General features: G+C 42.8%; 1 protein-coding gene across 1 annotated transcript; it reads left to right on the top strand.

Moving 5' to 3' along the window:
• The first annotated feature begins 2,604 nt into the window (after positions 1-2,604).
• Positions 2,605-4,049, top strand: LOC131502465 (E3 ubiquitin-protein ligase SIAH1-like). The gene has a single exon (XM_058713237.1). The coding sequence runs from the start codon at positions 2,771-2,773 to the stop codon at positions 3,614-3,616; it is 846 nt and encodes a 281-aa protein (XP_058569220.1). The 5' UTR covers positions 2,605-2,770; the 3' UTR covers positions 3,617-4,049.
• The last annotated feature ends 10,813 nt before the right edge of the window (positions 4,050-14,862 follow it).

A 14,862-nucleotide genomic window follows, 5' to 3' on the forward strand; every position in this document is an offset into this window, starting at 1 on the left:
AGGTTTAATGACCTTTGTTTTCCAACATAAATTATAACTTTAAGGCTGAAATAAGAGCCAACAATTTTTTCATGAAACAACTAACATGGTCATGTATGTTTTAGGAAGGAAAGAAGGCCCAAAAATGACTATTTTTCAGATCACGTTTTGCAGTAATCACCTGATAACAGTGGCAGGCATGCATAGCTGCACAATCTGAAAGCTGACCGTGCTGTGTCAGGTCTTTCTAAACAGTTGTATTTCGGAAGGTCAAGACGGAACTTTAAATAAAACACATGCGAGATAATGACACTCTACTTCACTTAATGGAAACATTATTTCAGGATGAAAAAGTCAGTTTAGAAAAAAACTAACCCCACAAACTTAACTAGTTGGACACTGGGTGTTACCTAACAAGATGATTTAAAATAAACGTCTACTGAGGCACCTGGGTGGCTCAGTCGGTTAAGCGTCTGACTTCAGTTTAGCTCATGATCTCACCGCTGATGGGTTCGAGCCCCGCATCAGGCTCTGTGCTGACAGCTCAGAGCCTGGAGCCCGCTTTGGATTCTGTATCTCCCTCTCTCTCTCTGCCCCTTCCCCACTCACATGCTGTCTCTCTGTCTCTTAAAAAATAAATAAACATTAAAAAAATTTTTTTAATTAAAAAAATATTAAAATAAATGTCTACTAGTGACACACAATTTTGCAATCCCTTGCCAAATCTTGCTGATTTTGCTTCACACGTCGTTAAAAAATCTGATCCCCCTAGACCCTTGGTGATCTCCCCCAAACAGTGTTCACAACACTGGCTGCCCTAAGGAATCACTAAGAAGCTTTTAAAAAGACCCAGGCCTGGGGCGCCTGGGTGGCGCAGGCGGTTGAGCATCCAACTCTTGATTTCCACTTAGGTCATGATCCCAGGATCGTGGGATTGAGCCCCACATCAGGCTCTGTGCTGAGTGTGGAGCCCGCTTAAGATTCTCTCTCTTTCTCCCTCTGCCCCTCTCCCCTGCTCATACTCTCTCTCTCTCTCTCTCAAATTAAAAAAAAAAAAAAAAAAAAAAAAGCCCAGGCTCAGTCCCAAACCAATTGAGTAAGAACTTCTTGAGGGTTGGGCTGAAGCACTAGCATTTTCCACACCACCCCAGGTGATTCTAATGTGTAGCCTGGGTTGATATCCACTGCCACAAAGGAGCCCCATTCCACCTATGTGACTAGAGCCAACTCACATCTTGCTTAAATTAAAATATACTGAAAATTAACCGTGTCATCCCTTCCCCCAAACATATCACATTGAGACTTTCTCTTCACATTGTCACATCTGCTTCATTTTAGATAAAGGTATCAAGAAAAATAATTCCCCCAAATAGGCATCTTTCGCAGTTATGTAGTTTCTGGTTTGGACACGGCTTCTCTAAATAAAACCAGATTTGCCCTTGGCAAGAGAGAGGAGAGGTTAAAACAAAGCAAAGGAGCAGGTGACTGCTGACCCAGACTGAAGACAGAAAACTAATCAGTGCTCTCTCCTTCCCTGTCTCTCACTTGCAAGATTCATCTCCAAACATCCTCTGCCTCATGTAACGGTACAAACCTGTTGGTGTTTCCAGAACCATTTCTGCAGGGGAACCCAAGTAATAAATTGGAATGGCATCTGCTATCTTACGCCACTGGACCAAAATCTCATTAAAACATGAAAAACAACAACAACAACAACAACAACAACAACAACAACAACAAAGAATGTTGATAACATCTTTCGATCATTCTTATTCATTGGGAGTCTTACTATTTGAAAGTAGTCTTCTTCCTCTCTAAGCATTGAGGTGGTGGTTGTGGGGGAATGGTGCTGGAGGATATTAGATATCCAAGCAGCTTCATTACTGATTGTTGAGTAACTCTGGATTGAACATATAATCCTGACTCACCCAGAAATTATGAAGACAATTTGATTCAAATCTCAAACCCATCCCCTCCAAGTCTTTGCTACATGATGAAATCAAAAGCTGGGAGGGGGCTTCTGTCAAAGCGACAATGGTACGTATCAAATGCAAAAGTTACACATGACTGTCTGTTATGTAAGTTATATATAAAATTGATTAATCTAATTTTAATACTTTTCCTTCTCTTCAACCTAATTATGAATCAGAGGTTTTCAGTAATTCTCAGAGCAGAGCAAAAAGAATTTCCGTATTCAAAACCACATATTTGGAATGTTGCAAACGTTTAGACTACTAAGTGATTAAATGAGCACTATTTGCTGCTTAAGTCGCATAATAAAGTGAATATTACTTCCAGATATTCAAATAAAAGGCATAGAATACTGAACATAACTGCAGGCGGCTTTTGTTATCTATACTTATGGGGGGGGGGGGGGCGGGGGAAGGTGTCCTGAATGTATGGAAAGTTAGAACATGTTTCTGGGATGGAAGACAAGGGTCAATTCTTCCAAAAACAGCCCCCCCCACCCCCACTCCCGGGCTGCGGGCGCGGGGCCGCGCCTCCTCGCGGCGGCCACCGCAGTGCGTGGTGGTTAGAGAATGCGGCAGGTTCGAGAACGCGCCTGAACGCGGCGGCGTGCTCGAGAACGCGCCTCGACGACAACGGCTGCGGCGGCCGGTGGGGAGCCAGTCGTTGCGGGGCGCGCTCTTGAGCGGCGGCCCGGGGCATCCCGTCGGTGCCGGCACTGGGAAGAGGCGGTGGCGCTGCCCGCGGTGGCGGGAGTTCGCGGCGGCGATGGAGCGCGTTTGAGCCGGGACCGGGGTCCGAGGCGCGCTCTCTGCCGACGGAAATGAGCCGCAGGGCTGCACCCACGCCTACTGGAGCCTCGCCTTCTTCGCCGCCCAAGAAGGTGCCTGCCCTGGCTGGCACAACCGCAACCAATAATGAGTTGATGAGTCTTTTTGAGTGTGAGGAATGCTTTGACGTTGTGTTACCACCCATTCTTCAGTGTCAGGGTGGCCATCTTGTTTGTGGCAGTTGTCGCCCAAAGCTCACACGTTGTCCAATCTGCCTGAGCCAGTTAGGATCCTTTCGCAACTTGGCTCTGGAGAAAGTGGGCGATTCCTTGCTATTCCCTTGTAAATATGCCTCTTCTGGATGTGAGGAAACTCTGCGACACACTGCAAAAGCAGACCACGAAGACCTCTGTAAGTATAGGCCTTATCCGTGCCCGTGCCCTGGTACTTCCTGTAAATGGCAAGGCTCTCTGGATACTGTAATGCCCCATCTGATGCATCACCGTGAGACCATTATAACCCTAGAGGGAGAAGAAGTCGTTTTCCTTGCTACACAAATTAATCTTCCTGGTGCTGTTGACTGGGTGATGCTGCAGTCCTGTTTTGGTTTTCACTTCTTGTTGGTCTTGGAGAAAGAGGAAAACTACGACGGTCACCAGCAGTTCTTTGCAATCGCACAGCTGATAGGAACACGCAAGCAAGCTGAAAATTTTGCTTATAGATTTGAACTAAATGGTGATAGGCGGCGATTGGCTTGGGAAGCGACTCCGAGATCTATTGATGAGAAAATTGCAACAGCCATTGGGAGGAGCGACTGCCTAGTCTTTAACACCAGCACTGCACAGCTTTTTGCAGAAAATGACAATTTAGGCATCAATGTAACTATTTTCATGTGTTGAAATGGCAATCAAACATTTTCTGGACAGCGTTTAAAACCACTGCATTCAGTTTCACATAGAATAAAGTCACCCATCTGCCTGCGGACCTGAAACTTTGGTGGGTGGAAGCTAGACACATGAAGATGAATAAAAGGAAAGGCTGTTAAACACAGGAAACAGTTGAATGTAGTAACACTAACATATTTAAAAATAAGTCAACAGTAAACGAATGAAATAAATAAATATATATATGTATATGTATATATACACACACCCAAGATGGGCATCTTTTGTGGGTTTTTTTTGAACATTTTATTTTTTGACACACACACACACACACACACACACACACACACACACACAGTGTGAGTGGGGGGAGGGGCAGAGAGGGAGAGAGGAAGACACAGAATCCAAGCAGATTCCAGACACAGAATCTGGAGCTGTCAGCACAGAGCCCAAGAGCTCCAACTGTGAGGTCATGACCGGTTATGACCTAAGCCAAAATCAGACACTTAACTGACTGAGCCACCCAGGCGCCCCAAGATAGGCATCTTTTGTATTAAGAAAGGAAGCATTGTAAAATCATTCTGAATTTGTGTTGTAGACTGAGCGTACTGTTGAAAAATACCAGGTTTTTGTTTTGTGTGTGTGCCCCCAAACTTTGTGTGCATGTGCGCGTGCACACGTGCATGCGTGGGGGGGGGGGGGGAAGGAAGAGACCAAGTGAGAGAGAGAAAGAGAGAGAGCACTTTATTATAAGGAATTGGCTCATACAATTATGGAGACTAAGTCCTAAGATTCGCAGGATGAGTCAACAAGCTGGAGAAGGTGGAGACCCAGGAAAGCTAATGTATAGTTCTAGTCTGAGTCTGAAGACCTGAGATCCAGGAGAGCTGATGAGGTAAGTTCCACTACAAAAGCCAGTAGGCTCATAACCCAAGAAGAGCCAATGTTTTAGCCTGAATTTGAGGCCAGAAAAGACTGTTGTTACTTCACTGTACCTTCTTTTCCTTAACCCATACTATTGTAGATAGTCCTTTACGGAACCATTCTTCAGTTATCCTATTTGAGTGTATCATCTGTTTCCTGCTCAGTCCCTGACTGATATTCTTATCTTAAAATATTAGTAACTATACTTAAAATTCCTAACGCATAATAAATTTTGTGAGCTTACTGGTAAAGAGCCTTTTCTTTTCTTTTTTTTTAATGTTTATTTATTTTTGAGAGAGAGCATAAACAGAGGAGGTGCCGAGAGAGGGGGGACAGAGGATCTGAACCAGGCTCTGTGCTGACAGCAGACAGCCTGACACAGGGCTCGAACTCACGAACTGTGAGATCATGACCCGAGCCGAAGTCAAATGCTGAACCTGAGCCACCCAGGTGCCCCAAGAGCCTTTTCAAACACAATGCAATCATAGGCCGGCTGAGTGATTCAGAAGGCCTTTGATGCAGTCTCTCTCTCCCCCTGGCCTTCCAGTCTGAATTTCCAAGGGCAGAGGGATCAGAGGAAACCTCAAATGCTAACACCTCAACAGCACTTATTGTCCATGATATCCGGCCTGGGATCTTTGAACTATGGTTTGGCCCCATATCTCCTCCAGGACACAGCTGGCCACAGACAGGCAGTTCAACACAACATTTAAAATTCAAAATGTGAAACATAGAATAATGAAGCCATCTGGTCCATATTATGTTGTCCAACAATTATAAGTAATGTGAGCTATAAATACAACAAGCAAAAGGAAGCAAACAAGAGACCATTAATCAATACAGACAATTTGAACAAGATATGATGACTGAAACTTCTTTTTCCAGAGCATCTTTACAAATGGTGGACTAAAGCAGGTCTAGATTGAAAAATATTACTTGCCAAAGCCCTTCAGTCATAAAACTTCTCTGAAGTAATAAAAATCTGCACGGGAATTTCACAGAGAGGACCCTGATGTTGCTATTTAGTAACTCACAGAATTATTTATGAAAGGCAATGGGACCAATCTTGGCTCAAAATCCAGAATAACTCCATGAGAGTTACATCATAAGGACACCTTAGTGGAGAGGACTCTAAGAAACTCTTAACACTCATCAGCAGCCCCACTTATAAAACCTGGAGGAGTTTGAGTAGGAATGTAGACAACCAGAATGGTTTGGCTCTGGATCTATATAGCCAACAGTCTTGTCATTTCTCTGACTATCCCATAATCACCTCAAACTCAATATATCTGAAGTTAAGCAAATGCTCCTCCCTTCCCAATCTGGACCTTCTCTTATGGCTCAGGCTTCTAACATGAGCAACTGAATAGATAATAAACGTATCCATTATTTTTGGATGAGAGCAAAAACACATGTAGGCCACACGGTTGACTTCTCAGAAAAAAAGGGAATGTGGTAGAATGAATTATTTGTCCTCAATTCTTCCTGTCTTCCCCTCCTCTACTAGGGTTTTACTGTGGGCAGAGAATAAATTGCAACCCTCAATGATTTAGCTAATGGAATTGAAACAGAGGCTTTCATTGTGCTCACAGGGTTTGGCTTGGCCTCTTTTGCACTTTTGCAACTGGCAATGGCAAGAACGTGCCTTGAGTAGCCACTGGTGATACATGGAACAGGCCAGAAACCAACCCGCAGCTAGAAGCCAAGGGCTGCCCCGTGAGTAAGAAATAAGTACATGTTTTTATAAGCCGTTGGGATGGGGCGGGTAGTTGTTATGTAGCGTTATCACAGCAGAAACCTGACTGATGCAGTCTTCTTCCCTGCTCTGGGAAGACAAAATAATAAATGTATACCACAGTCTATCTTTGGTAGTTTATATGCACACACACACACACACACACACACACACACACACACCTTTATTCTTGTACACACATTTTTTAAATGGTACCACCTAACTTAATACAGTTACTCCACATAAAACCAAAAATGAACTGAAACCCCCCTTCCCCATTAGAAGACAATTAAAAATTAAAGCTGGTCTTCCCCCTGAGCTACCAAGTCAAGTATCTCTTGGTGATGTCCATGGCTCAGGCAAAGATGAGATGTGATGTCTTATGGTCTTGCAATCTGTGGCCTGCATGATATCTGATATACTACATGAGAAGAGAGAGACCAAAAATATTTAATAAAAAGGAAAAAAGAAAAGCAACATCTCAAGCATGGACATGATCTTCCTGGATCATCTTTTGTAAATGTCCACTTGTTGATTTGCTTCTCCAGCAGTGAAAAGAGGTCCTTGAATAACTGAGGTGGTGCCCTTTGGATTTCCTTTGCCCGGTGTCTTCCAGACCCCATGCGAGAAAGGGCAGTAAGAGGATTCCCCTGCTGAGTACAATACCATCATAGCGGCCCACTTCCTAGGGGAGCCTGGCAGACAGACCTGTGACGTATCAGATCATTGGCCAGGGCGTACGCTTTCTTCATGAAGCTGTGCACCAGCTCTGTTCTCTACTTTCAGCTGGATCATCTTGAAGCAAAGCTTAGCTCTCCCTCTCAAAGTACCTCAAGAAAGCAGAAAAGTAGCTCACCCTGGGAAACATCTAGACATTTTACAAGTAGATACACAGTCCCAGGAGGAAACGAATCATAATCTGATCAACAGTTTTGCTGCCCTTTATTATATTTTTTTAATGTTTCTTTCTTTTTGAGAGAGAAAGAGACAGAGCACAAGTGGGGGAGGGGCAGAGAGAGAGGGAGACACAGAATCCGAAGCAGGCTCCAGGCTCCGAGCTGTCAGCACAGAGCCCGACGCAGGGCTCGAACTCATGGACTACGAGATCATGACCTGAGCCAAAGGTCAGATCCTTAACTGACTGAGCCACCCAGGTGCCCCATGCTGCCCTTTATTATAGAAAAGATGAAGGGCTCTGCCATTCACTACAACTCAATCAGTTCCACATTCTAGGGTCTGTTGCTTGCAAACCCTAAATTTCTGACTTAGTTTAGGTTCTTTTGATTGCAAGCAAACAGAAACCAATGTTGACAACGAGCACGAAGTGAGGGCGTGGGCTGTAGAAGAATTCGTGGGAAGGACACTGAGGAAGTTCACATACTTCAAAGGAAGTTGAGCCATGCTGTATAAGGCAGAAACCAGGGCCTCGGCACAGTCAGAGTCCACGGACCTCTTGTCCAGGCCTGTACAACCTGCAAGGTCACAGGGAGTGCCCAACCTAAATGTTCTCCTTGAGCTAAAGGAATAGCCACTTTTCGGGCCAATGAAAAAGTTCTAAAAAAGGATTGTGGTAATGGTTGCACAATACTGTGACTATACTAAAAGCCAATGAATGCTTTTAATTGGGTAAAGTTTATGGTATACAAATGTTATCTCAAATATATATATATATATATCAAAGGAAAAAAAAACAGATTAAAAAGAGACAATCCACAAAGGTGGAAATCAGAACGGTTTACCATCACAAATAATCAGGAAAATGTCAAAAGAACAATGAGATACCACTTTGCACCCAGCAAATGGGCAAAACGTAGAAAAGTGAATAATACTTGACAAATACAGTGGGACCTAGCACAATCCTCACCTGCCCATGGGAATGTGGACACGCTGCTACAGCCACTTTCCAGAAAAGCAACCTGGCCAGTTTTGGCTAAATTAAGCGTGCCTATTCACTAATGCCCAGCAATTCCACTCCTGGATACGTGCGTTCCAGAAAAACGTCCATATAGCTCCATTAGGGTACATGTTCAAGGGCATTCTGTGCAGCATTGTTTGTGGTAGCCGGAAGGTGGATGCAACCGAAGAAATACATAAGTAAATGTGAAGGATGCAGAGGAAAGAATACTACTCAGAAGCCCAAAGCAATGAACTAAATGTACATACAGCAGTGGGGATAGACTTTTAAAAACATGGTGTTGAACAAAAGCAGTAAACTATAGAATAAGAATTGCAGAGAGACGTCTGGGTGGCTCAGTCGGTTAAGCGTCCGACTTCGGCTCAGGTCATGATCTCATGGTTGGTGAGTTCGAGCCCCGCGTCCAGCTCTGTGCTGACAGCTCAGGGCCTGGAGCCTGCCTCAGACTGTGTGTCTCCCTCTCTCTCTGCCCCTCCCCTGCTCATGTTCTGTCTCTCTCTCTCTCTCTCTCTCTCTCTCTCTCTCTCAAAAGAAAGATTAAAAAAAAAATTTTTTTTTTTAAAGAATTGCAGTACAATGCCAATTGTATAAATTTGGCACAAACACACGCACAAAACAGCACTGCCAATGTTTCAGGGATTTGTTATACCTTTTTAAGAACATTTTTGGAGTGAGGTCTAAAAAAATCAGGTGCCTTGATGACCATGGAAGATAGTGAGCCACCAGTGGAGGTGCATAATGACACAGATCTCAGTGTCAGAAATTTTTTTAATTACATAAATAACAAAAATGAAATGTTGTACTGACTTGTTATGGACAACTCTTAAAAAAATAAAAGAAATTAGGGGCGCCTGGGTGGCTCAGTTGGTTAAGCATCCGACTTCAGCTCAGGTCATGATCTCACAGTTATGAGTTCGAGCCCTGCGTCGGGCTCTGTCCTGACAGCTCAGAGCCTGGAACCTGCTTCAGATTCTGTGTCTCCAGGTCTCTCTAACCCTCCCTGCTCACACTCTGTCTCTCCCTCTCTCAAAAATAAATAAATATTTTAAAAAAATTCAAAACAAAGAAAGCAAGATAAAACAAAATAAAAATACTTCAAGCATTTACCTGACTTGTGCTGTTTTTCCATGTGATGTTCTAGGCTATATGTTATTTTTCCTTTGTTTTCTGAATTCTTTCTGCCTGAGTTGAATTGAGTTTAAGCTGGCCTTTTGCTACAAGACTGGAAAGATGCCAAGAGCAAATAACTGCTATTCCAAAACTAGCCAGTCCATACTGTCTGGCTCCGGATTAAACAGAGAGAAAATGGATTCAGAAAAACCCTACCACACTCTGATCAAGAAGTTGCTGTGATAGTGGAAGCTGCCTTCTAATTCAGCTCAGTAGTTTTTCAGGGAGACCACCCCTGGCCAGGCAGTTTACTCTGAGAATTCAGCTCCATTTTCTCTTGAATAAAAAGGTGTGCCTTCTCCATGAAGGGGACTTTGACTCTTTGGCGAGTCCTAGTTTTGCAAGATACAAATAGTAAATTAAGGTTAGTCTTGTCCTCATATTCCTCTCATTGCTAAAGACAGAAGTAACCTATGTACACTTTTACTAAGGATGTATTCTGGACACCAAGCTTCCTACTTCTGTGCCCCCACCCACAGAGTCTGGCATGCCAGAGAGAACCACGACTGAGCACTTAAAACGGGGTTAGTCTGAATTGAAATGTACTTGTTGAGATCAACAGACTAGACGAAATGCTAGATTTGAAACAAATGTCCAAGAAACATTAAATCTCACTTCCAAATTAAGAAAAACATCATTTACATAGCCATTAGAAAGGCATCCTTTACATAGCCACTTAAAGGATTTTCTCCCGTACTGTTATGGTTTGCCTTTGTTAACTGACATTTTAAAACCACTTTGATTGGTCATTAGCATTAGGGGCTCCCCACCTGCTACAAGCCATTTTTCATGATGGCTTTTAGATTAGAAAAGAACTGTACTAATATAAAATTATTTATTTTTTTAATGCTTATTTATTTGGGGGGAGAGAGAAGGAGCGCAATTGGGGGAGGGACAGAAAGAGAGGGAGACAGAGGATCCGAAGCAGGCTGTGCACTGTCAGCACAGAGCTTGATATGGGGCTCAAACTCATGAACTATAAGATCACAACCTGAGCCCAAGTCGGACACTTAACCAACTGAGCCGCCCAGGTGCCCCACAATTATTTATTATCAAGCCGGAAGCAGGCAGGAATCAGGAGAGCTGTGGAAAGGGAGTCTAGTGCAATTTACGAATTTACTAAATTCCCATCTGCACAGCATGATTGCATTTCCTGCTGTTCATCCAACAGCTGAAAGTCCCATTATTGCTATTATGGAATCCCTTCATAAAACATGTCACAATTCCATAAATCTTCCCAACTCTATTCTAGGTTAGAGCAAATCATTCTTGTACACATCCACATGTGTGGCCAGCTTGTCTCAGTAACATAGAAAGCCTTACATGCATGTCATCACCTCCCCAATAAGATGCCATGACATTATTCGATCTCTCCATTGAAGCACTTGAAAGAATCAGATGTTACGCAACTACGAATCTCTTCCTAACTGCCCTTGACATCAGACTGAATTCCCTGCATACCGGGCTCCAAGTCACTGCCTAGCCCCCTACTGGCAAAGTTGACTCAAAAAAATGTTTGATGGGGTTTGATGGGGGCTCAATCGGTTAAGTGCCCGACTTCGGCTCAGGTCATGGTCTCACGTTTCATGAGTTCGGGCACTGCGTCAGGCTCTGTGCTGATAGCTCAGAGCCTGGAGCCTGCTTCAGATTCTGTGTCTCCCTCTCTCTCTCTGCCCCTTGCTCGTGCTCTCTCTCTCTCTCTCTCTCAAAATAAATACACATAAAAATTTTTTTTAATGTTTGAGGAATTGAATTATCCATATGTCTCAGCATTCTTTTTTTAAAAGTTCCATTTTCTCTCATCCTAATGATTAGAAAGACCAAATTTGCTTGTCACCAGTAGCTTCTACCTTAAGTTTGCAAGGGGGTCTGCTATTTTCTAAACTATATCCATATCAAGGACAAAAATGTTTGAATCACTGTATTATACATCTGAAGCTAATATAACATTGTGTGACAACTATATTCAGATAACTTTTTTCAAAGACAGAATGCAGGGGCACCTGAGTCGCTCAGTCAGCTAAGCATCCGACTCTTGAATTCAGCCCTGGTCAGGATCTCATGGTTCGTGAGTTCGAGCCCCGCATTGGGCTCTGTGCTGGCAGTGCAGAGCCTGCTTGTGATTCTCTCTCTCCCTCCCTCTCTGCCCCTCCCCTGCTCGTTTTCTCTCTCAAAATAAATAAATAAACTTAAAAAAAAAAAGAATGTAGAAGTACTATATTGGCAATTAGTAGATTTTACTGTCAGTGTTATTCACCTTTGAATGCAAAAAAATATCCATTACTTGCAAATGTTCTTAAGGGGATCTGAAAGAACATACCAAGTAAATTTCCCCTACAGTGGTTCTGGGTGGAGTGACAAATGCTAGAACAGCAAACCCAACTAACCTGTGTCTTTTCTCTCTTTAAGAACTCTACGTGGAAAATAAATTCAAAATGGCTGAAAGACTAAATGTGGGACAGGAAACCATCAAAATCCTACCAGAGAATATAGGCAACAACCTTTTTGACCTCAGCCACAGCAACTTCTTACTAGACACGTCGCTGAAGGCAAGGGAAACAAAAGCAAACACGAACTATTGGGACTTTATAATGATAAAATCTTCTCCACAGTGAAGGAAACAATCAACTAAACTAAAAGGCAACCTAGGGAACGGTAGAAGATATTTGCAAACGACATATGTGATAGAGGGTTAGCATCCAAAATCTACAAAGAAGTTCTCAAATTCAACACCCAAAAAACAAACAACCCAGTTAAGAAGTGGGCAGATGATATGAAGAGATACTTTTCCAAAAAAGACATCCAGATAGCTAACAGACACATGAAAAGATGCTCAACATCACTCAGCATCAGGGAAATGCAAATCAAAACCATGATGAGATAGCACCTCACACCTGTCAGAATGGCTAAAATCAACAACACAAGAAACAACAAGTGTTGGTGAGGATGCAGAGAAAGGGGAACCCCCTTGAGCTGTTGGTATAAATGAAAACTGGTGCAGCCACTCTGGAGAAGAGTATGGAGGTTCCTAAAAAAAAAAAAAACCTGAAAATAAAACTACCCTACAATCCAGCAATTGCACTAGTAGGTATTTACCCAAAGGATAAAAAAAATACAGATTCGAAGGGGTACATGCACCCCAATGTTTATAGCAGCATTATCAACAGTAGCCAAACTATGGAGAGAGCCTAAATGTTCATCAACTGACAAATGGATATAGAAGATGTGGTGTCTATACACAATGGAATATTACTTAGCCATCAAAAAGAATGAAATCTTGCCACTTGCAGTGATGTGGATGGAGCTAGAAGGTATTATGCTAAGCAAAATAAGTCAATCAGAGAAAGACAAATTCCATATGATTTCATTCATATGCAGAATTTAAGAAACAAAACAGATAAACATATGGGAAGCAGAGAGGAAAGAGGGAAACACACCACAAGAGACTCTTATTTATTTAATTTATTTTGAGAGAGAGAGAGAGAGAGCAGGAGGGGTAGAGAGAGAGGGGGAGAAAGAATCCCAAGCAGGCTCTGAGCTAACATTGCAATGTTAGCGCAGAGCCCGATGTGGGGCTCAAACTCTCAAACTGTGAGATCGTGACCTGAGCCAAACCAAGAGTCAGATGCTTAACCAACTGAGCCCTTGAACCACAAGACACTCTAAATGATAAAGAGCAAACTGAGAATAGATGGAGGGAGGCAGGTGGAGGATGGACTAGATGGGTAACAGGTAGTAAGGAGGGCACTTGTGATGAGCACTGGGTGTTGTATGTAAGTGATGAGTCACTGAATTCCACTCCTGAAATCCAGTATTGCAGCACTGTTAGCTACCTAATTTTAAAGAAAAAAGAAAAGAAAAAGAACTCTATATGGCATCTGGAGAATTCTAAGGAAGAGAGAAGGAAGCACTTTCTCAAAATCCAGAGGCAAAGGTAGGGGGGCTAGAGCACCTGGGGAGCCACCAAAAAAACCCCAAAACAAACAAACAACAACAACAACAACAACAACAACAACAACAACAAACACAGCGAGAAGGCAGAATAGCAAATCCTATAGTGAGTCTCACACATGACTGCACTATACTGATTTCACCTTGTTGGGGAGCAGGAATTCCTGTCCCCTCAAAGGTCCTTCTGGCTGGACTAAGAATCAAATTGACATAAGTCAAATTAACAGGAGAAAACCAAACTTAATAGACATACATTCAGGGAACCCACATAGACATGGAAATTGCTAAAGACAGTCAAACAAAATGAGGTCTGTATGTGACCCTAAACTAAGGAGAAGGGGTAGGGTTCTGAGACTTCAGAGGAAAGGAATGCACTTCACAGGGCAATAAGAGCAGATGTTTGCTAATTAGATGTTTGCCCTGCCAGACACCTGGGTCACTCAGATAAAACTTATCTCTGTTAATAACCCTTATTCTGGGAAAGACCTCCCCCCCAATTTAGATTATTCTGTGTAGTTAAGGGAGGGACAAACGTTCCTCTGGAGTCTGTAGGGTCTCAAGTGACTTCAGTTCAAAATAATCCACGGGCCAAAGTGGCACATTCTGGGGGAGCCTTCCTGAACCCCTTTGCACCCCAAACAAAAATATGCATAACCCAACATGAGATGCATTGAGATATTAATATATATACTTGTGCTCTGTGACATATACCCGGGGATTCTGCCATGAGCGAGTGGTAGATCTGTACATCCTCTTTATATAGAATCTAGAGCTGTGCTGTGTAATTAATATATTTAGTAGTATAATATAATATACTACTAAAGTTTATATAATATCATGCAACTAAAATTAATTTCACTTGCTTCTACTTTTGAATATGGCTACTAGGAAATTTCAAATAATACATGTGGCTCACATTTTATTTTATTTTATTTTATTTTTTCATGTTTTATTTTTGGGATAGCGCTGGTCTATAGGCAGCTGGAGTAGAGAAGGGAAGAGAAAAAAGGTCGTGGAGTTCTTCTAAAACCTGGGGTGGGAAGCTGGGTTTCTCACCACCAAAGCATCTCTGCCCTGTTAGTGGCCTCACAATGACTCACAATTTTCAGGATGCTCCAAATCTGAGCAGTGTTATTTGAGGAAGTGGGCTCACACTGTGTCTCAGGAGCATCCTTAGGAAATGTTTGGGGTAGCCAATGATTGGTCCCGCTAATGTTGATAACAAAGATGCACCTGGTCAACTCCTACTCTCCCTTCAGGATTCGGTTCAAGCACTGTATTAGGCCCTTGCCCAGCTGGACCACATCTTATAGGTCTTCCATATTGTCTGCTGCATCAGTTCAGGGCTGGGCCCACAGTGCGTGCACAATACCTGTCACAAGCTGAACCGAGTACGGACCCTTCCCTTGTATGTTTCTTGGTATTTCATAATTATTCTTTCTCCACTAAATAGAGAAATATAGTTTCCTCTGAAATAAGAATGCTGTTTAAACATTATGGTGAAACAATCCTCTCTGCATGGTATGTAGCAGGAAGGACCCAGAACCATTTGATACAATAGCCTCT

The sequence above is a fragment of the Neofelis nebulosa genome, chromosome X, assembly GCF_028018385.1.
Source record: "Neofelis nebulosa isolate mNeoNeb1 chromosome X, mNeoNeb1.pri, whole genome shotgun sequence".
NCBI lineage: Eukaryota > Metazoa > Chordata > Mammalia > Carnivora > Felidae > Neofelis > Neofelis nebulosa.